This window comes from Castor canadensis, chromosome 7, assembly GCF_047511655.1.
Source record: "Castor canadensis chromosome 7, mCasCan1.hap1v2, whole genome shotgun sequence".
Lineage (NCBI taxonomy): Eukaryota > Metazoa > Chordata > Mammalia > Rodentia > Castoridae > Castor > Castor canadensis.
Genome location: NC_133392.1, coordinates 160,910,944 through 160,932,509, shown reverse-complemented (window position 1 = coordinate 160,932,509; position 21,566 = coordinate 160,910,944). Strand labels below are relative to the sequence as shown.

The 21,566-nt window shown below is 50.8% G+C and overlaps 1 protein-coding gene across 2 annotated transcripts in view; it reads left to right on the top strand.

Moving 5' to 3' along the window:
• Positions 1 to 3,966, top strand: part of Tp73 (tumor protein p73) — a 77,191-nt gene extending 73,225 nt beyond the window's left edge. The window contains exon 14 of one of the 2 annotated variants that reach the window (XM_074081532.1): positions 806 to 3,966. In XM_074081532.1, the coding sequence (XP_073937633.1) occupies positions 806 to 1,141 (336 nt within the window). In that variant the 3' untranslated portion in view covers positions 1,142 to 3,966. The remainder of the gene's footprint in view (positions 1 to 805) is intronic. The other variant, XM_074081533.1, reaches the window with a different exon arrangement.
• The last annotated feature ends 17,600 nt before the right edge of the window (positions 3,967 to 21,566 follow it).

Below are 21,566 nucleotides of genomic sequence, written 5' to 3'. Positions count from 1 at the left end.
CACATATGACACCAAATGTTGTGGGTTGAGTGTGTAGGCTGGAAGGACCACAGGTGTCATGACTACACAGCCATGGCTTATCTTTGGGTTCAATAAGAACACTTGTGACCAGCCCCTGGAGATTTGCTTGTAGCCTAGTATTGCCCTGAGACGTCCACAGAACCCAGCGGTCAGTCTTGTGGTCCTGGGGCCTTAGCTCTGCACCGCGGAGCCCTGGGCAACTCCTGCTTCCCAGCCATCTGGCGTGGCCTGGGTACGTACCCAGCCCAAGGTTCAAGCCACAGTGCAATCTTAGAACCAGCACCTCACAACCCACTCAGAGGTGGCCGTGTGTCTGCTAACTTCCCTCCCCTGCCTTCTTCCCAGCGCCCCATGTTACAGCTTTAAGGCCCTGTGTTAACCCTTGCCTCACCAATGCGATCTGTGTGCTTGGCATGGTGCTTGAGGCTCTGGGATGAACCAGGGTGGGCTAACGGGGAGGCTGGACGGCAGGTAGTCCTCCAGGGCTCCATCTCTGCTCTGACTGTGGTCACATAGCCCCAGGAGAGGCCTCTGTACACTCTCCTGTCCAGCTCCCCTTGCACGTTGATTGTCAGCTCCCCTGCAAAGAGGAGGTGTGGCCAGGTACTTTATGCAGGTGGTCTCTCCCAGCCACTCTGTCCCTTGTGCTGTCCATGTTCCAGGACCACAGTGGTCCTCTGAGGTAGGGGCTTCCTCAAAGGTGAGACATCCCTGGTGGGAGGAGGACATGGGACACGGCCCTGTGCTGCCCCCCTTTCCCCCTAAGGCTGTCATCCTCTTGCAGGACCTTGGGGCCCTGAAGATCCCTGACCAGTACCGCATGACCATCTGGAGGGGCCTTCAGGACCTGAAGCAGAGTCATGACTGTGGCCAGCAGCTGCTGCGTTCCAGCAGCAATGCTGCCACCATTTCCATCGGGGGCTCAGGCGAGCTTCAGCGACAGCGGGTCATGGAGGCCGTGCATTTCCGCGTACGTCACACCATCACTATCCCCAACCGCAGTGGCCCGGGCACAGTGGCCGGCCCCGACGAGTGGGCGGACTTTGGCTTCGACCTGCCCGACTGCAAGTCCCACAAGCAGTCCATCAAAGAGGAGTTCACAGAGAGTGAAAGCCACTGAGGGGCCTGGCCTCCCAAGAGCCTGTGATGGCCTCACTTTGTCCTCCTCTGTCAGAAATGGCCTCCTTGGCAGGACCTGTGGGCTGTGCCCATGGAAGAGGCAAGGACCTTCTGCCAGGCACCACTTCCAAGGGGACGTTGCGACCCTTCACTGGCCCCCTGACCGGCCCAGTCACTGAGGCTGCCTGCGGACAGCCTGAACTGCCCAAAGGAAACTTTTGGAGCTGTGTGGGCCTGTGCCGGCCAGACACCAAGGCAGGGGCTATCTCTGTGTGGGTGGTGATGCCAGCATCTGTTCTGTACACACCATTTTTCCTTGGGGACTCTGCCATCTCCCAACTGAGAGAAATGCTTCTCTTTGCTGGTGGACTGCCAAGAAGTATTTTCTGAGTCTTCTGGTTCTAGGTAGCAATGAGCAGCCAGGGGACTGGTCTACACCATGCTTATCTGCAGGCTAATTCCAAACTGTATCTTTGTCCAAGGCAGGGCTGGAGACTCCTCTGTAGACCGTGAGGACAGCGCTGTCCCTAGCGCATGCTTTCTGTGTCTCCTGCCCAGAACAAAGTCAGTTTCCAGGACTTGAAGAAGACTGTGGTGGCGGGTGCAGCCCCTCCCTAGATGTGAGGAAGCTTCCGGCGTTGACCTCTTAGCAGACAGAGGGATGGCATGTTACTCAAGCTACTGGAAATTGATGCCATTTGATAAAGTGACACTCATTCTGTACAGTGGGTCAGCTTTTTTTTTTTTTTTTTTTCCATTCTCCACATTCCCTTCTCAGATCGACCTGAGCACATTCCTGGCTTTTCCACACTGTGTCAACAAGCCAGGCTAAGAAAACCAAGTGACAAAACAAGCAGAGACGTCACTTGTTCCCAGGATGGCCGGATGAGGGACGAAACCCAGATAAGGTGGCTGCGGAAGGGCAGGGCAAACCTGAGCTGGAGCCAGTGTGGTGGCCTGGCTGCTCTGCTCCCTGCAGCCACTTCTGTGAGAGATGGGGACAGCGTGGAGATAGTGGTCCAAAATGTCCACACTCAGGGCTCAGAGGCCAGGCCTGTGCTGGGATGCTCTCCCATCCTCGGAGACAGCATGTCACTGGAGCAGGTGCAGGGCAGCTGGAGAGCCCTAAGGGGTTAGTGTGCTCAAGGGAGACAGCTTTTGCATGCAACCACCCGACGGGAGGCCCCCTCTGAGCCGTGGCAGTTGCAGCACCTGTAGTCCAGGGCAGGAAGCCTGCTATATGAAAAGAAGCTGGTTACTCTGTGTATAGGCAGGACAGGCTGCTGGCCTCTGTCAGGGTACGTGTGGTGGCATTTGCTCCTTCAGCCTGGCTCTTCTCTCACCAATGTCACCCAACGGAGGCAGTGAAGCCCCCAGTCAGAGGACGTGGTGTAGACACCCCAACAGGATGGGCTCCAGACTGGGGCCAGGAAGGAAGACGACCAGTGTGCCATCCCCAGTCTCAGCAGGTTGTTCTGACCCAGAGTAGCCTCCCCACCACCCACCCTTCCCTGGGCCTGAGAACACAGGTGCCTGGGTGCATGCAGAGTGGCCAGGCTGCCGCTGGAGGCTCCAAATGGAGTCAGGCTGCTCACTTGGGCCCTTCCAACCGAGGAGGGGTGGCTTTAACTGCCTGACCACTAGGGATCTCCCTGGAAACACACACCTGTGCCCAGGTGATCAGCTGTAGCCACGGGCTCCCAGCTTTCTGGGCGTAGGTGTGGCAACCCTGGCCTCATGTTAGCTTCCCAGGGACAAGTATGCTCTTGTCCTTGTACAGATGAGGAAATGGAGGATAGGTGGGCTGCACTGTAGGCTTCAGGCATCAGTCCATCGGGAAACTGGACTGGAGGCTTCAGGCTTACTTCTGAGATCACACCCTGCAGCCCCAGTTCTGCCTATTCCAGCTCGGGAGCCACCCAGGCCCCCCTGATTCTGGCTGAGACACACTTGGGTCCCAGGCTCACACATGATGTGTTCTCAAGCACTTTCCCTGTTCCAGCCCTGATCCAGAAGGGGCTGTCCCAAGGGCCCTACCTGGTGTCCTTGGGAAGAGTTGGGAGTGGGTGGCTGTCACCAGGACCCCAGCCAGACCTTTGAGGAAGGAAGCCTAATCTTCAGTGGGGGCTCCAGGTTGTGTGTTTCCGCAGACCCTGGCTAAACCCCAAAGCCATCTGACGAGATGGGGTGGGGGACCCTCAGGAGAGAAGTCAGTGGGTTAACCACAGAGACCTCCCCACAGCCGAGGACATGCAAATCACCAGGAACGAGCATCTTACCAGTTTGAGCTCTTTGTTCTAGAAAACTCAAAAATCAAGAAAAATTAAATCTTTCAGATGTCAGGTCTCCCAGCACTGAGAAGGTGGCCTGGAAGTTGCTTGTTGAGCGATGACTGCACAGGAAGGCCTGGCATGCACTTCAGCCTGCCTTGAGAAGTCCTGGTATATCCACTCAACAGCCTGACACTGCCTTTGGCCATCTCCAGATGTTTGACCCCAAACCTGGGCTGCCTCGAGCCGTCACTGCACTCAGCTCGCACCGCCAGCACCAAGTCCCAATGTGCAGGAATCTGGCATAGAGTAAACCTTGTCACTTAGAATGTGCCAGTGTTTCAGCCAGTGAAAGCACTTTAATGCTTTAGGGCTTAAAAAAAATACCATCCATGTTTTTAATGTAATATAATGCTTCTTGAAGCAGTATTAATGGATATATCCCAATGATATTATTAACTTTTTGGTAATGTAATCTTAGAAAAGCGTGTTATTTTTTTAGCAGTGTTTTGGTGGGAATTTTTGTTTTTGTAACATAATAAAGCCCATATTCCAATGTCTGGGTCTGATGACTTCACTATCCCGGGCTCCAATGGAGACTTGGAGGTGCTCAGAGGCAAGGACAGACACAAACAGGCGCTTCTGTGCCAGCAGGAAGCGGGCAGCCCCCACCCTGGCACTGGTAGCACTATTGAGTCTCTCAACAGTGTTGGTTCTGGTGAGGAGGAGGGGAGCGGTTATCTTCCATCTGGTGCCTGGAAGAAGGACCCGTGAGAAAAGCAGGAACCTCCCAGGGCTGACCACGCCTCAGCCCAGCCACCTCAGGCCTCCTAAGACAGTCCTATGCCCCCATCCGTGGCCCATGAAGCCAGGGCCCTGCCTTTAGCTGCTCTACTGCCAGGGATGTCACAGACGTCCCCGAAGCCAGCATGCTCTCGCTTCCCAGCAGGACCTAAGAGAAAGATGGGCACAGAGTCTCAGGTCAGCTCCACACAGGCTTCATGGACAAATGGGCCTCTTTCCCTGGTCCTGGTTTTAGGTTTCTCAATTTCAGAGGCATGAACAAGTGACTGGGGACCTGTCATGACAAAAATAAGGCTCTAGAAATCTGCCCAGCCTGAAGAGAGGCGTGTCTTTTAGAAATTGGACAGAAGCAAAACAGAAGGACTGAGGTAAGATGCAGAGATACCTACACTCCTCCGTGCCTGCTGAGGTTGCCCACTGCCCACATGAAGCACCATTGCTTCTCCCTCTGCCCTGGCCTCTATGCACAGGTGAGCCCAGAGGTGAGACGCAGGTGAAGGTATGACCAGGTGAGGCGTGATGCTCTAACCCTGGCCCCAACAATGCCTTTCTGGTGGCACCTCTCAGTGTTTGCACCAATGACCTGCTCATCGCTGCCCTAGACAGATAACGGGTCCACTGTGGGGTGCCCCCATGATAGGGTGCTGGGTTCCGGCAGCAGTCCTCCCTCAGGAAGAAACGGCAGACAAGACCCCAGGGGACGCAGGAACAGGAATCAGTTGCAGAATTGATGGGACCTTGCAGGAAGGTAGGACACTTGGCTGAGAACACGGCCTGGATGCTGGTAAGGAGTCATCCCCACACTGTTGACTGTAATGGAATGGTGTGTGACACACAGCAGGGTCTTGCTGACCTGTAGCCCCTGGAGCCCACAAAAAATACAGCAGCTGCAGTTGGCCACTGTCCCCCGGATGACCTGGGGGCGTAGACACGTAGCCCAGTCTCCGAGAGTTAATGACGCGTAACTCAGTTTCCCAGGACTGACCACCCCCATCTCTGCAGACCCCAATAAAAGCTTGAGGTCTTGGAACCCCAGTGCAGCAGCACTCCTTCTTAGTTCGTCCACCCTCCTGTTGAGGGTGCACCTTCGCTTTGCTTTCGCTTTGCTCTGCGTTAATAAACCTGTCCCATCCCTCTCATGGGAGCAGCAATCCCTGTTTTCTGCTGCCCGCTGCTTCTCTGGGTCCCAATAAACCCCTTGCTTCTCCTACTTGCTTGTCTTGGTAAAACCTTTTGCCAGTTCAGCACCAAAATCCCCGACAAGAATACCCTCCTGGGAACAAACAGACACCAGTCTGTCAGCACAAGTTTGAACATTTGTTACACCCAACTGCTTATCATATTGAAAAAATACTTGTTAGAAAAAAACATCTCCTTGGACTGGAGGTATGGCTCAAGCGGTAGAGCTCCTGCTTTGCAAGCACAAAGCCCTGAGTTCAAATCCTAGTCCCTCCACCCCCGCAAAAAAGGAGGCATAGAAAAAAAAAAAACATCTCCAGTAGGTCTGCCATGCAATTTCAAAAAGATAATCTGGGTTCAAACCAGACCTTCCCCCTTGCAAGGCACCGTCCTTTGTGGGAACATGCCAGCTATGTAACTAAGAGGAAAAGAGAAGGGTTGCTTCTGTGCTTCCCAGGAGCAGTTGGTAGAAAACAGCATCAGCTCACTCCTGTATGACATCGAAAGAGAAAGCCTGTTCTCAGCAAAAATAATAAATGATGAATAACTTTTAAGATATATGGATGGTTCATATTTCTTAGGAATGGTATCACACATTACAATGAAGAAAACCACAGATTCTTCCAGAAAATTGTTTACGGCTGTAACTGCTAAAAGAGTCTGATGACTCTGTGGCCTGCTCCCTGCCCTTAGCCAGCCACATAGATTGGCTCGGCTGGCCACATAGATCTGGAAGAGGCCGTCATTTGTCCACCCACAGCCCAAGAACACATCTCACCGGGCAGCATGATGTCAGATGCTGTCTGAAACGTGCACAGTGCAGATGGTCACCCACAAGTGACACTGAGGCTGAAGTTGGTACCTGGAACCTGGAATGCAACTTTCCCCTGCACAGGAGAGGAGAATTGGTGGGAAGTCAGCAGGCATGCCAGAGTTCTTCCGAGAACTCACCCTCCTCCCAGAGTTGGGACGAATGTCTGAGGCGCTCCCAGGACAAGTCCCTATAGCCACTGGTCTGAGAGCAGAGGGGCAGGGAAGGGCCCTGTTCGGTGATGCCTTGTGAGTCATGCACTTGGGTTGTGCCCATGAGACTAGAGTCACACATGTGAATGTGCCAGTTACTCAAAATCACAGACGGCATCTTAGGGTGCGGGGGGGTGGTGAGGGGGACATGCCACCTGTTTTCCTGGGCTGTTTCAACTCTGTGCTTCAGCGCACACGATGCAAATCAAGCTCCATACATAACCACAGAGGACCGTAAGCGTCTCTGAAACAGCGTCCACGTGAAGAACCTCGTCCTCATGAAACAGATGCTTAAGGCAGTGAGGCCAAAGAACCGAGTCCCATCAAAACGTGGAACATGCAGCTCTTACCTGCAAAGTTGAAATTTCTTTCTTTCTTTTTTTTTTTTTTTTTTGGTGGGTCTAGGGTTTGAACTCCAGGCTTTTCACTTGCAAAGCAGCACTTTGCTGCTTGAGCCACAGCTCCAGTCCATTTTGTTCTGGTTATTTTTAGAGACGGGGTCTTGAGAACTATTTGCCTAGACTGGAGCCTTGAAATACGATCCTCCCGATTTCAGCCTCTTAAGTAGCTAGGATTACAGGTGTGAGCCTCTGGCTCTCAGCTTGAAATGTCATTTTAAATTAGGAAAAATACTTATGTGACCCCTGCTCTGCACAAGGGACATTCTAGAAGTGTGACTGAACAGACACTGACTATGGCAGATTATAGCTTCCACCCAACCTGTGATAATTAAATTCCTTTCCTGATGAAGCTGGCTGGGGGCAGGACGAACCCAACTAATATTCCAGCCGCTTGTATAGTGCTGGCCCTATCCTGCCAACAATGGCTCTGGAGGAGCTTTCGAGCCGATCACAACAGTGAGTTTCTGCATTTTATCAGAGGCCACATCTAGACCGGAGGAAATTGTAGATGATTAATAAAAAACTTATTTAGGCAAAGTGTAAACTTCTGGTACACCAACAGAGCATGCAAAACCATGGTACATAGACCATACAGCAAACAACAAAACAGAAAACAGTGAGGCCCTGCTGATGAGGTCAACTCTAAGGCCCTCAGCGTATCTGCGGAGGCCAGAGATCTGTGGGAGGTTGCACATCTGGATAGGCCACACATCTGGGCAGGCTGCATGGCTGGCAGACGCACTCCTGCCCCAGGGAGGCTATGCCGTAAGGAACAATGCAAAAGGTCTCCCAAGGAGGTGCAAACCCGAGGGTGGTGGAGACACGTTTCCTGAAACTGCATTCCAGAAGCAGTCTGAACACAACCTGATGATAAACATGGCAGGGAATGTTGGATTTGCAAGCTTGCAACACAAAGCCTGGAAGCAGCTGTGGCCTTGGGAAGCAGGCTGACAGCTTTCCCGGACAGGTGGCACCTGAGTAAATGGCCCCAAGTTCTGGAGAACTTGTTCTTTGGACAAGCAGTTCCAAGTCTTCCCAAAGCAGCAGCAGCTTTTCCATACCAGAGCCCCGTGCAAACTCTGCAACTGCACTTCCCCAGCTGCTGAAGCCACCTTCATCTCTTCAGTGAGGAGAAATCCAGCCGTGCTCTGTCTGCCAGTGGTCTTTGGGGACAGGCGAGCAGAAGCTTGGGGGAAGACATTAAGAGACTGGAAGCCCAGAGACAGAGCAGTTCTGCCCTGAGAGTGAGGAAAACGCAGCCAGGTGTGGGCAACCAGGGCCAGGTGTGGAGATGGGAGTGTCTCAAGGTGAGAAAACATCAGCATGAGTCCCTGGGTACCCCCCAGACTCACCTGTCGGCCCTCACCATGCTGCTCAGGCTGGTTCCACAAAGCAGGAGACACAGGCAGCTCCCTTCCAACCATTAGGACGCATAGGCTCTGCCAGGCCAGGAAACTGGGTGTCCTGTCCACCTAGTTCCCAATACTCTCTCGGGACTGCACCCGCTAAGTCCTTTTCCACTGAGGGTCTTGGAGGCCCAGCCTTCTCACTCCTGCTGAATGAGGGGGCCTCATGGCCAGGAGAGGCCTAAGACCACAGTGAAAAGAGCCCAGAGGACAGCAACACTTGGCCCATGACCCTGGTTGAATTGTCCCAGGCAGGCCACCCACCAGCAGGCTGCAGTCACATAATGACCACGCAGAAGACCAGCAAAATCACAAAGTGCGTGGCTGGTGTTCCAAGCTGTTACGTGGGTAAGGTGCTGCAGAGACAGACAGCAGCCACTTCACCAGCCCACAGCCACCCCAGCCGGGCTAGAGCCCAGGAGCTGAGCCCCTTTGTCCTGCCTGCACCTGGGTGTTAACCTATGAGCTTCCTCAACCTGGCTGTCATTACCTTCCAGATGGGCAGCCTGCTCATCTTTTCAACCTCAGAACCTGTGGAGGGTCTGTCATATTGCCTGTGCTGGAGAAGCACGTGCAGCAGTGTCTCTCCAGGCTCACCAAACTTCTGCCTCTGGGGAATGTTTGGAACCTGACTGCTTATCAACTCCTCCAAGCTGGGAGTGGGGACGAGTCCTGCCTGAAGGGATCCCAGCCCATGCTGTTTTCAGTCAGTCTTAGTGATCACAGGAGCCTCAGGAAGGAGCGCCCAGGTAAAAGGAGCGCCCAGAGAAGACACAATGTCCTGAGTGGGTTCCCCAGTGACATCCTGTGTAGCAGCATAGGAATCCCACCTGGACACAGAGGGGAGCAACTCTCTGGGAGCACCCCTTAGGGCTCTGCGGTCACACAGACAGACACTATGTCCCCGCTTGTCCTCAGGACCCAAGGATTGCTGTTGACCAGCGGGTCCCCAGGGCTCAGGCATTGCAGAGGTGCTGATGTAGGAACTGGAAAGCCAGTCAAAGCTGGAAGAGAAGACAGGACATGAGGCAGCAAGTGTCATCTCCATCTCGAGAAAAGCACAGGCCAGGCCATGTGTCCTACAGCCTGCTCAGTTCCTGAAGCCAAGTTCAACTCCAGATCTCTTCTGGACTGCATCCCTCCAGGAAAGCACATACATTCTGAGCTCCTCACAGGTGCCCACTGGCCCCGGTGAGGAAGCAAGCTGCATGCAGTACCATCAGAATGCCATGAGACCATCCAATACTGTCACAAGGTGTGTGTCACTGACTGGACCTCAGGTGGTACAGTTCACAAGGCAAAGGCCAGCCTGCTGGCTTCTCAGTGTGCACAGGTGCTGGCACTTCCTGGCATACACTGTTTAGTAACCAATGGTGGATTCATGTAACCTGTAGTTGCCTCAGGGAGGTATCTACCAGGCCCACCTTCCAAGCTAGCCATTGGTATAGCTTAACCAAGACCTTCAGCAGACCACCTCTGTTTCCACATCCTCCTGCCCACCTGTGCTGCTCCTTGGACTCTTTGGATCAGAACCGGGCCATAAGAAGGCCTGTGATAGTGGCCACTGCTCACCTCTGGAAACGAGGTCCACATTTAAAGGGGACAGGTAAACTTTAAAAAGGGCACCCTGCTGCTGGAGGCGTGGCTCAAGTGGTAGAGTGCCTACCTCACAAGCACAAATCCCTGAGTTCAAACCCCACCTACCACAAAGTAAAAATAAAGACTGAAACTTTCTTTAAGAGAGAGCGAGAGAACACACGCATCCTGTGTGGTGGAAACTCAAACCTGTAATCTTAGCTACTTGGGAGGCTGAGATTAGGAGGATCATGGTTCAAGGCCAGCCTAGGTAAAAAAAAAAAAAAAAAAAAAGTTTGCAAAACCCTCTGTCAACCAACAGTGGGGCATGCACTTGTCTGTCATCCCAGCTAAACAGGAGCTCAGGAGGCTCATGGTTCCAGGGCTGCCCAGGCGAAAAAGTTTGTGAGACTCCATCTCAATGCAAAAAAAGCTGAGCCTGGAAGTGTGTGCCTGTCATCCCAGTGATGGCAGGAAGCATAAAAGAGAAGGATCTGGTCCAGGCTAGCATGGGCACAAAGCGAGATCCTATCTCCAAAATAACCAGAGCACAAAGAGCTGGAGGTGTGGCTCAAGCAGTAGAGTACTGCCTAGCAAGCAGGACGCCTTGACTTCAAACCCCAATCCCGTCAAAGAAAACCCTGAGTATTTTGCATAATCTTATTTTAAAATGAACATAAACTCCAGACTAAAAGCTTTTCCACGCTGGCCTCCTTCAGCAAAGCAGCCAGCTCACACTGGACAGCCTCTGACTGTGAGAAGAAGCCAGTGCTTGGAGAGCAGCACGTCACAGACTGCACATCCCAACCTTGCTTTTCTTACAACCACAGGCCGCCCCTCAGCTCCTCAGCTGCTGCCCAGGCCAGCAAAGGAAGGAGGACAAACTGCTCTCCCAGGACAGACGAGGCAGGAAAACGAGTCCATCTCAAAAGATCTATTTGTAGACATAATCTCCAGGTGTACTTCTCAGACTTAAATAATATGCACATGCCTTCTACAGGGAAAAAAAATTCTCATGAAACTCCAGTGTTGACTTCAACTATTTTACTACCAGGACACAGGAAAATACATGACCAGCACGCCAGTTATTTACCAAATGTAACTGTTGCAGGATACTCAATGACAGGGAAACAGGACACCAAAGCAGATTAGCAGAAAGCAATGTTTTATTGTCCAGCACAGACTCAGCAGACTCCTGTCGAGGCTGAGCCTCGAGAACAGAGGGGTCTCACCTTATCTACCCTTGCAAGCAGGTTACAGAAGCAAGAAGCAATGTTTAACCCACATATGGTTGCATGTGAGTCTGTTGGCTACTTCACCCCTCAATGCTATGTGGCCTTCTTAAGTTTCATCTCCCTGCTATGCCATCCCCTCCCCCTGTTACATTATCAGAACACAGACTTGCCTGCTTCTTTTCTGGCCCCCTAGGGTCAAAGAGAATCATCCTGATTTAGGGGTTTGTATTTCCATAGCATCATTATATGGGTGGCCATTTTTCTTTTGACCATAGCCTCAATGAGGCTGAAGACAGACCTTACAACCAGGGGAGTCAGGCAAGGCAGAACCAGGCAAGCCCCTAAAATCAAAAGGATAATACTTATGAGGGCTGTGAATCCCCCAAAAGTTGAAAAACATCCCCCAAAGAATTCCTCAGGGTTTTAGCCTTTCCAGGTCTGGACTGGGACGGGGGCGATTTTTTCTCATTTGGTCGGTGGTTTCTCCTATGACCTTTTTCTCATCATTTATCTGTAAACAGCAGTCATTTAAGCTACATTTTTTACAAATTCCTCCCTGAGAATTAAGCTAGTCTAAGGCCAAGCGGTTCTAATAGATAGCATTGTGCATTCTGGTCTGCTGTTTGGCTAGTATATTAAGGGCTTTTGTGGTTTCATTCATAGAATGTGAACAACAGCTTGTAGCCAAATAATTCTGTTGAGCACATAGATCTGGATGCAGTAGCCCAGGATCCATCTTTTGCCCAAGTGGCAGGTCCATGTAATTGAATGATTTGTTTAAGAGGCCATTCATCGTCCTTCCAGTTGCCAATTTGCAAGGCGCACCATTTTCTCTGGGTTTTTTAATCTTCATATACCTGTGCCCCCAAAAGTTTCGCCCTGGCAAGTGGGAACAGGAAGAAGGACGGACGGATAGACTCCAACACACAAGATCCTGACCAGTTTTGGGGAAGTACAGTATAGGCTGTCCTCCTGCTTATCCAGTATAGTCCACCTGGGGCCCACCATTCGATGTCTGCATTGACACCATTCCAGGCCTGCTGGAAATGAGAGAAGTTGGATAAGGGGTGAGGATCCGGTTTAGAATGGTTTGGGGAGCTGCACCACCACGGGTTTTCCAGGTAGTTACACTATAGAATCTTTGGCCCAGGCATGTCAGGCTTTCGACAGAAGTGTTAAATCATCCCTCTTATTGGGCAAGACAGTTTTTTTCAAAAACTGAGGTTCTGAGAAGCCAACCCCTGGTGGCTGGCTGGGGGTACCTTTTCTCATTATAGAGCTTGTGGGGTTCTAGCTCTCTAGCCTCCCAGGGCAATCCCCTACATACATAGCAAGAAGAGACCTTTAGAGACTGGGCTATAGTCATGGCCAGAAACAGGTTGTTGGTTGTGGTGGAAATGGGGAATTCAGTCTTCATCTCTTCATAAAAGGAATGGAAGGCTTGGTGGGAGGACAACTGAAGTGGAGTCGTGACCCTTTTGAAGTGTAATAGTTCCTGGGTCATCATATATATACATTTACCAGTTTTGTAGCCATTTTTCCATTTAAGATCCTCTGGGTTAAGGATGGTGAAATTTATGGGATTACAGGCTCCCAATTGACAGCTTTGTATGGCAACTCCCCTTTGAAGGAAGGCTGTCTTGTCTTTACTCTCCCAGGTGGCCAATGAAACACAGCTCCAGTAGAGACAGTAAGACCAAGTATTAGGGGCCTAGCCTGGGTCGAGGGCTGTTTACACATGTATTTATCAGTGAGCCTATACGCATGCTCCCAGCCTAGACTTCCCCATGGTAAAACATAGGCCTACCAACTATAGTCTATGGCCTCACATGCATCAAAAAATACTGACACTGGCCATTTTAGATTAGTGAGCTGAGCTTTGTAAATTAATTGACCCTTTTCCAAATAGTCTCCCTGTGTGGGTAGCTCTGGACCTCTAGCCATTCCTCAGTTGGGGAGTATTGTGGACAGATAGAATAGGTAGTCTTTATTATGTGTGTAAGTTTCTGAGATTTTTCTCTGGCAAGAGAAATGAGTGCGGTAAAGCAGGGTCCAAGTAACTCCCTGATCCGACCCAGTTATACAAATACACTGGTCACAGGATGAGGGCCCCAGGCCGTGGTCACAAGACCATGAAAGGGGACAAATCAGTAACAATAAACAGTAGTTATGCATTCTGCCCAAGAGAGGTAGAAGAGAGCTAATAAAAACTTTTCACCGTGGGTCCATGGGGTCAATTTCTGCCAAACCTATGGTGAAGATTAGGGTGAGAACCACAGCAACCGATACAGACAAGGAGTGACAATCCATTACAGTAAAATAACTGGCACAGAAAGCAGTCCATTTATCCCATTGGACAGTCAATTCCTCAAGCTTCTGCCTTGTGTCCATTAGTCAGCCTCCGGAGTGACTAAAGCAGTGCTGTAGTCCTGTTGTTTCTGGTCTCCTGTTGTCTTCTAGAGGTAGACTCCTACCAGGGAAGGGCACGGGCATCCTGGAAGGTGATTTTGCACGGTGAGGCTGGGTCAGGAATTCCCATTCGAGAGAGGCTGGCTTTACTCAGCTGTGGTGGATCCAAGAAGCAATCTCTGCGACTTTAACTACTGTGGGAGTAGACAAAATAACTACAAAAGGGACTCTCCAATGAGCTTTTAGCAGTTGGACAGTCCATTCTTTTACTCAGATGGCATCCCCTGGCCTGTAAGAGTGCTTGGGAGTTGTCAGGCTGATGGGAAGTCTCTCCCGGACCCAGTCATTGGTTTCTGAGAGTGTCAACCTGAGGGTCTACATCTGTTGTCTCACGGTGAGGTACCTGTTTCTTTGAGGTCTCCCCATATGCCCTTGGTTAAAGGGGGTGGGTATCCATGAGGAACTTCAAGGGGTGAAAGTCCGGTCCACTTCACGGGGCTAGACCTAATCTTCAGTAATGCTATGGGTAGTAATTGATCCCATTGCAAATGGGCCTCTTGACATAGTTTTTCCAGCTGTAATTTTAGGATCCTATTCATAGGTTCCACTTTTTCTGAACTTTGCGGGCAGTAGGCTGTATGTAACTTTCAGGTGATTCCTAAGCCCTTAGCTATGAGATGTATGACCTTGGCCACAAATGTTGGTCCATTATCCAACCAATAGACACAGGTACTCCAAACTAAGGGATGATTTTCTTTAGTAGACATCGACCACGTCTTGGGCTTTTTTGGTCCACGTGGGGAAGGCTTTCACCCATCCTGAGAAGTTGTAGATAAACACCAACAGATATTTGCATCCTCAAACTCGTGGCATTTCAGTGAAGTCCACGATCAAGTTTTTAAGAGGAGTTCCACCAATGCTCTGAACCTGGGGAGGTGCCCTTGGCCCTTATCTGGGGTTATTTTTGACACATAGGCTACGTCTCTCACATACTGCTTTACTTATGCTGGAGAGCTTGGGGACATAAAAATGCTGAGCCAGGGTGGTCTCAAGGGCTGTTCACCCTGAATGAGTTCCTGTGTGGCCATTAGCAAACTTCCACCATCCATCCTGTAGAAAGCTTCCCTCCGTAGGCTTGAATCAGTCCTGTTCTCGTGGTGTGTACCATGGTCCTATTCAGCAAAGGGGCATGGGAACAAGGCAGCTGTCATGGCAGTTGGGGCCAGTCCCCTCATGAGGGCTGCCTGTTTGGCTTCTCTGTTGGCTTTCTGGTTTCCTCTAGCAATTATTGCATCTCCCTTTTGTTGCCCTCGGCAGTGAATAATTGCCACCCGTTTAGGGGTCCACACAGCATCTATCAGCTTGAGGCGCTCTTGCACATTCTTGAAAGTTTTTTCTCCCGAGTTAATGAGTCTCCTCTCTCTCTATAAGGCCCCATGGACAGGAATGGTTGTGAAGGCATATTTAGAGTCAGTGTAGATGTTTACCCGTACTCCTACAGTGAGCTGGAGTGTGAGGGTGACAAGTTCAGCCTTTTGTGCAGAAGTCCCAACTGGCAGCAGACAGGCCTCAATGACTGAGTCCAGAGTCACCACTGCATGCCTGGCAAAGCACGTGCTGTCCCAGACAAAGCTGCTGTCATCTGTGAAATATTCAACATCTGGATTGCTGATAGGCTGATCAGTTAGATCTGGTCAGCTCGAGAAAACCTCTAAGCAGTCCTGCTTCTGGGGTCCTGAGTCATTCAACAATAGGGTGACTGGGTTGAGTCTTAACGACCTCCAGCTGGATGTGTGGGTTTTCACATAGCATACTCCGGTATTTGACCATCCGAGAGTTAGTCAGTCAGTAATTTCCCTTATACTCCATGAGAGTCAGGACGGAGTGGGGAACCCAGACAGTGAGTTCTTGCCCTAGGCTGAGCTTGTCTGCCTCTGTCACCAGGGCAGCGGTGGCTGCTAGGGCACACAGGCAAGGCAGCCAGCCTCGGAAAACAGCATCAAGTTGTTTTGACAAGTAAGCCACTGGGTGGTGTCAGGGGCCCAGTAGCTGAGTCAGGACCCCAATAGCTGTCCACTTTTGCTCATGGACATACAGGGAAAAGGGCTTTATCACATCCAGCAGGCCTAGAGCGGCGGCATTTGTGAGTGCCCTCTTGGTTTCTCTAAAGGCTTTTTCTTGTTTTTCTTCCCATACTAAATATTCCCGTTCTCCCCCCTTTGTGGCTTTATAGAGGGGCTCAGCCAAGAGAGAGTAGTTAGGAATCCATATTCAGCAGAAACTTGCAGCTTCCAGAAACTCTTATTTGCCAGCAGGTCTTGGGGGTTGGAGTAGAACAGACGGTCTATTTCCTCTCAGGGATGAGCCGCATTGTCCCTGGGACAGGTGAAAGCAAGGGTATTTGGCAGTGTTTTGGCAAATTTGGGCCTTTTTCCTAGAGACATTGTGTCCTGCTTCCCATAAGAGAAGGAGGCAAGTCCCCTCCATACAATCCTCCTGAGTTAGTCCAGCCAGCAGGAGGTCATCTACATACTGGAGGAGTACACAGCCATGCTGGTCCGCTGAAAAAGCTTTGAGTCAGATGCCAAGGCAGTTCTGAAGATAGTGGGGGAGATTTTGAAAACTTGTGGCAATCGAGTCCAGGTTAGTTGCCCCTTTTCTCCAGTATTGGGATTTTCCCATTGGAAAGAAAAAATAGTCTGGTTCTCTGTGGCTAGGCAGATGCAGAAAAATGCATCCTTAAGATCTAGGCAGGTAAAAAATTTTGCCTCAGCTGGGACAAGGCCTATGAGCATGTAAGGATTGGGGACTATGGGGTACAAAGTCACAGTTGATGAATTTACTGCCCAAAGGTCCTGAACTGGCCTGAAATATTCAGTCCCCGGTTTCTGGACTGGTAATAAGGGGGTGTTCCATGATGACTGACAAGGTTGGAGGATCCCATATTTTAAGAGTCTGTCAAAGTGTTTTTGAATTCCAACCTGGGCCTGGTGGGGAATGAAGTACTGTTTCTGGCTGATGGGGGTGACTCCCAGCTTTAGTTCCATCACTACTAGGGGCACATTTCGGGCCAGACCTAGTGAACAAAAGTGGCATCACTTTTGTTGTTAATCATCCGCTGGTTTTCAATGGTTTCTGGGTCAAAAGGGGTGTCCAAGTGGAAGGCCTCACACAAATGCTCATAAAACTGGCTGGGACTCTCATCTGGTCCTTGGAGGACTTCTGATGTTTTGCTCATTTTTATGACCTTTTTCCCTCCTCCTTCAATAGTGCCTCCTGAAATCATTCAAGGTCCTGGTAGCCTCGGTCATCACAAGAGTCCCAGTGGGGGTCCTCCTCAGGGAACTCAGCCTGGGGATATGCTTGGGCATTTAGAGTGTCCTCAGGACATTATCCTCCAATCGCCTTAGAGCCACCAACGTCATGCAGAGTTGCTCTTCAGAACTGAAGAGAGTCAGAAGAAACTGTCAATAGTCTGCCCAGATGGGTTTGTGAGTTTGGATGATGGACTGCATTAAATCAATCAGAGCCTGAGGTTTTTCCATGAAGGACGGGGTGTGATGCTTTCAGTTGAGGAGGTCTGTGGTGGTGAAGGCTGGTAGATGAATGTCCATCCTCCTCCTTGTATTTGACCATGCTGGTCATAATACACTGGGCCTCGGGCCTCCCTCAGGGGCATCTTCAGGGTGGTGGGAGTCTGAGGAGGGGAGGGGTCCTTGCAGGGACTGGTCAGATGCCACTGATTGAATGGGAAATGTGGGGTGAGAACTGGTGGACTTGGAGTGGGCATGGGGTCCATAGGACTCAAGGAGGTCAGGGGGGTTGAGGCCCTAGAGGCTTCCAAACCAGATTTTACAGGTGTGACTGCCCCTCAAGAGTCCCCATCCAGTGTCAGAGGTGGGGGCGCAGAACCAGGCACAGGTGGCAGAAGTGGATAAAGTGGCACATGGAGCAGTGGCATTTCCTCATGAGCCTCGGCCAGTGTTTTCTCCCTATACTTGGAAGCTGTGGCCACCCTAGCTACCATACTCCTACAGGCCTCTTCCAGACAGGGCCTTAGCCATGTGGGTTGGCTGAAGACAGCATCCTGCCAGCAATCAATGTAGGGAAACTGATCTGGGTGCCCAGGATTCCCTACAATTACCCTGTAAACCTCACTAACCACACTTTTGTCTAGTGACTCTTCTGGGGGTCACCTTACACCAAAAGCAGGCCAATCTACTTCAAAAAGGGCCTTAAGCCTGTTAGGGATTAACTTAACTCCACAGTCTCCATTAAATCTCTTTTTAAAGTGTTTAACTATACACACCAAGGGAGTGTTTTCACTCTGATTTCCACCCATTTCCTCCTGTTACCATACATCAAGACAGACACAAAGGGGTAGAGGTTTTGGAGGAGAGGTAAGGGGTCCTCCTCTCTGACACAAAGGGGAGAGCAATACGTCACTCACTTTGTCTGTATCCAGCTGTGTCCCTCACAGTATCTCACTATGGCACCTCTTAGCCATAGTGAGTCCATATAAACCCCAGACTGGAGGCCCTATTAAGGCTCACTCTAGACCATGAGTTCATCATAGACCCACAGATTGGGACTTGTCACTCACTTTGTAGACAAACTACATCTCATTAACACACATGCACATGCAGGCATCCAATGTTTCCGTCTCTCTCCCAGAGCCTAGGAGTCACAGTTTCACTTTTGCTCAAAGTTATTCAGGTGACTTCAGGAGGTGATCAAGCTCCCCTTCTGCCACTTAGGGACAGGCCTAATATTTGAGCCCTGGTTCTTACCCGTCTGATGGGCAGTGCTCACCTTGCTGGTTCCTGTGCCTCACTGGGTTCCATTGTGCGTCTGAGGCCCTCACCCTGACTCACCGGGAGAACAAGTCCCTCTGGATCAAACCGTCCATTGGTGCCTGGCAGGATCACTTCTCCTGGTGGTTGGGGGATGCACCCCAGCAACAAGGGAGGTGAAAGATACCATCTCCGGATCCTGGATGAGTCCCTAGAAATGTTTCAGGATACTCAAGGACAAGGAAATGGGATGCTGAGGCAGTTTAGCAGGAAGCAATGTTTATTGTGCCAGCACAAGGTCAGTGGACTAGTGTCCAAAGGCTGAACCCCAAGAACAAAGGGGTCTCACCTTATCTACCCTTGCAAGCAGGTTACAGAAGCAAAAAGCAAGATTTAACCCAAATATGGTTGTATGCAACTGTATTGGCTACTTCACCCCTCCACCCCCCCACCCCTGGTGCTATGTGATCTTCTTCACGTTTAGATTCTTTAAGTTTTATCTTCCCTTCCCCCTGCTACTTTATCAGAACACAGACTTGCTTGCTTCTTTTCTGGCCCTCCTCCCTGGTGTATAACTATAAACCAAAACTAATTCATAAATCAAACACAAACTTGCAAAGCCAACTAAATCAAAATAAGCCTGCATTTGATCTGCAGGTGAACTTTGCTGCCACTAACTGGCCACCATGGTGATGGCCTCTGTGTAGGGTTTAATGTGATGTGTTTTCATGACAGTGGCCCCACAGAGGACCCTGATCATCCTCTTCTGTCTTCAGATTGAGGCAGACTTTCTGGGTTTAAAATCCCAGGACAATCAAAGTCTCTTGCCTACACCAACATGCGACTGACACCACTACTTTGGTCACTGACACTACATAGACTACTGACTGGAAAACAGCCGTGCACATGGCAATGTGACAAGTTGACCAATGTCCACTGCTGAGCACATATGACAGGTTACCAGCCTCCTCTTCCATAACAGGCACAGGCATGAGAGAGCAGTGTGCCCCACGTCACTTAGTTCAGGTGGCCAAGCCAGGGCTGGACCCAAGCAAAGTGGCTCTGGTCCAGAGAGCCCCATACAAATGACCAGAAGACAGGCCTAATTGTTTTTTAGATCACCAAAAGGTACAGGCCAAATTATGACTGCCAGCTGTGGGCACAGCCTCCCAAAGCGCTCCCTCAGCATCCTGCAGGCAGCTGATGCCACGTGAGAACTTGCCTGGACAGCCGGGAGATGGTTAGCAGGCAGCACTTCTGGGAGAAGGGACGTCAAGGGGTTGTGACACTCCTGTAGTGCAGACCTGCCTGTGCCTTGGGAACAGCATTGCCTGGATTCTTCCCCACGGCGAGGTCAGCCCACAGCTCCTGACCCTGATGGCTTGAGTGCTCTCGTGGGCCTTTGGGCCAGCTGAAGCCTTCTGCATAGGACAAAAGTGAGTCACAGTGGCCTCAGCCTCACCTCAGGACACTAACTGAGGTTGGCACAGAGCCATGGGCTCTGTACACCTTGGGAATGAGGAGTGCTTCTGAACAGGGGATATTCCCCGGCTCAGCCTATGAAGCCAGGCCTGCCTCAAAACCAAACCCAAAGCCATTTAAAAAAGAAAACTACACACCAATATCTCTTATGAACAGACTGAAAAATTCTTAATGAAAAGGACAACTCGTCGTGATCAAGTGAGCTCACGCCAGCAGTACAGGTCTAGAGATGAGTCATTAGCTCTCAAGAGCTAGGGCAATGCAGGTGAGAAAGTCAAAGCCATCAGCAAACCAGGAACAGAAGCAAGTCTCTCCGATTAACAGAACTCATGCTAACAAACTGAGTGCCTCCATTAGGACTGCAGCAAGGCAAGGCTCTCAACCTCCTCTTCACCATCATGCAGCAGGTCCTAGCCATGGAAAGAAAGGCACACAGGAAGAGAGGAGTGGAAGGGAGGGAGGGGAAGGGAGAGGAGGGAAGGGGAAGGGAAGAGGGAGGGAATGGGGAGGGGAGGGGAAGGGAAAGGGAAAGAAGAGAGAGAGAAAGAAAGAAAAAGTGTCTCCATTCACAGACAAAGTGACTCTCAGCATGGAAAACCACAAAGGTTACAACAAAGCTGCAGAGCTGTTCAGTGAGGTCACAGAATTCAAGGTCAATACACAAAAAAGTCAATCATATTTTTATATAGTAGCAATGAACAGTCAAAAATAGAAGAAAGTTTCATTTACAAAAGCAGCAACAAAACACATACAAGATGTGGACACTGGAACACTGAAAAAGCTAAAGGCCCTCAGTCCATGCAGAGACTGGCCACGGACCCCCCACAAGGCTGTGGCCTCTCCTGGGGGCTGCAGACACCAGGCATCGCCTTTTGGAGCCCAGACAGGATGTTGCTGGACAAACCCACAGGCGACTGCACAGGTCACAGGGACAGGCAATGGACGTGAAAGAGCCCGAACAGTGCAGGACACAAACATGCCGGAGGACTCAGCAGCCCCTGTGAAGGACTCACAGGATGGTGGCCAGGATGAGACCAGACAGTTCTGGACAAAAGATCAGACACCTGGCCAGGGGACCTCTTTCTAACAGCAGTGTGGTAGTAACTCTGCAGACAAAGTCGTCCCCAGAAGCATCCCAGGTGTCTGTCTTGTCCTGACTGCAGGCTGTGGGTGGCTCTCAACCCCAACTATGCCAGGCGCAGCCTCCTGGTCTGCCTTCCTGGATGAGACCAGATACCTTCAGCCCCCTTGCCCTGAACTGGGATTCCTGAGGCTTAAAGCACCCCAGCAGCTCCACACTCAGGTCAAATGTCACGAAGAATCTGAAAGACAAACAAGTGTACCAAAAAGCTGGCAGTGAACCAAGTGCCCATCCACAGCTGAATGTATAAACACAACAGGGCTCAACCATAGAGTGGACGATTACCCAGCCTTGAAAAAGGGCATTCTGATACATGCCACAATGTGGAACGCCCCCAGAGGGCGGGATGCTAAGTAAAGAAGTCAGTCACACAAGGACACTCATAATTTCACTCATACGGGGCACCCAGACTCATCACACTCACAGAGGCAGGAAGTAGAATGGTGGCAACCCCGGAAGAGGGAACAGAGAGCTAGCGTTTAGTGGGGACAGAGTTTCAGCTTGGGAAGTTGGAGAGTGGCGATGACCGTTCAACACCGGGAATGAGCGTAATGCTGCTGAACTGTATCTTAAAATGGTAAATCATGTATTTTGTGTGTTTTATCACAAATAAAACAAAATAGGGAGGAGTGGTGTTACACTCCTGAAATCCCAGCTCTTGGGAGGCTGAAGCAGTAAGACCATGAGTTTGAAGCCAACCTGGGTTAC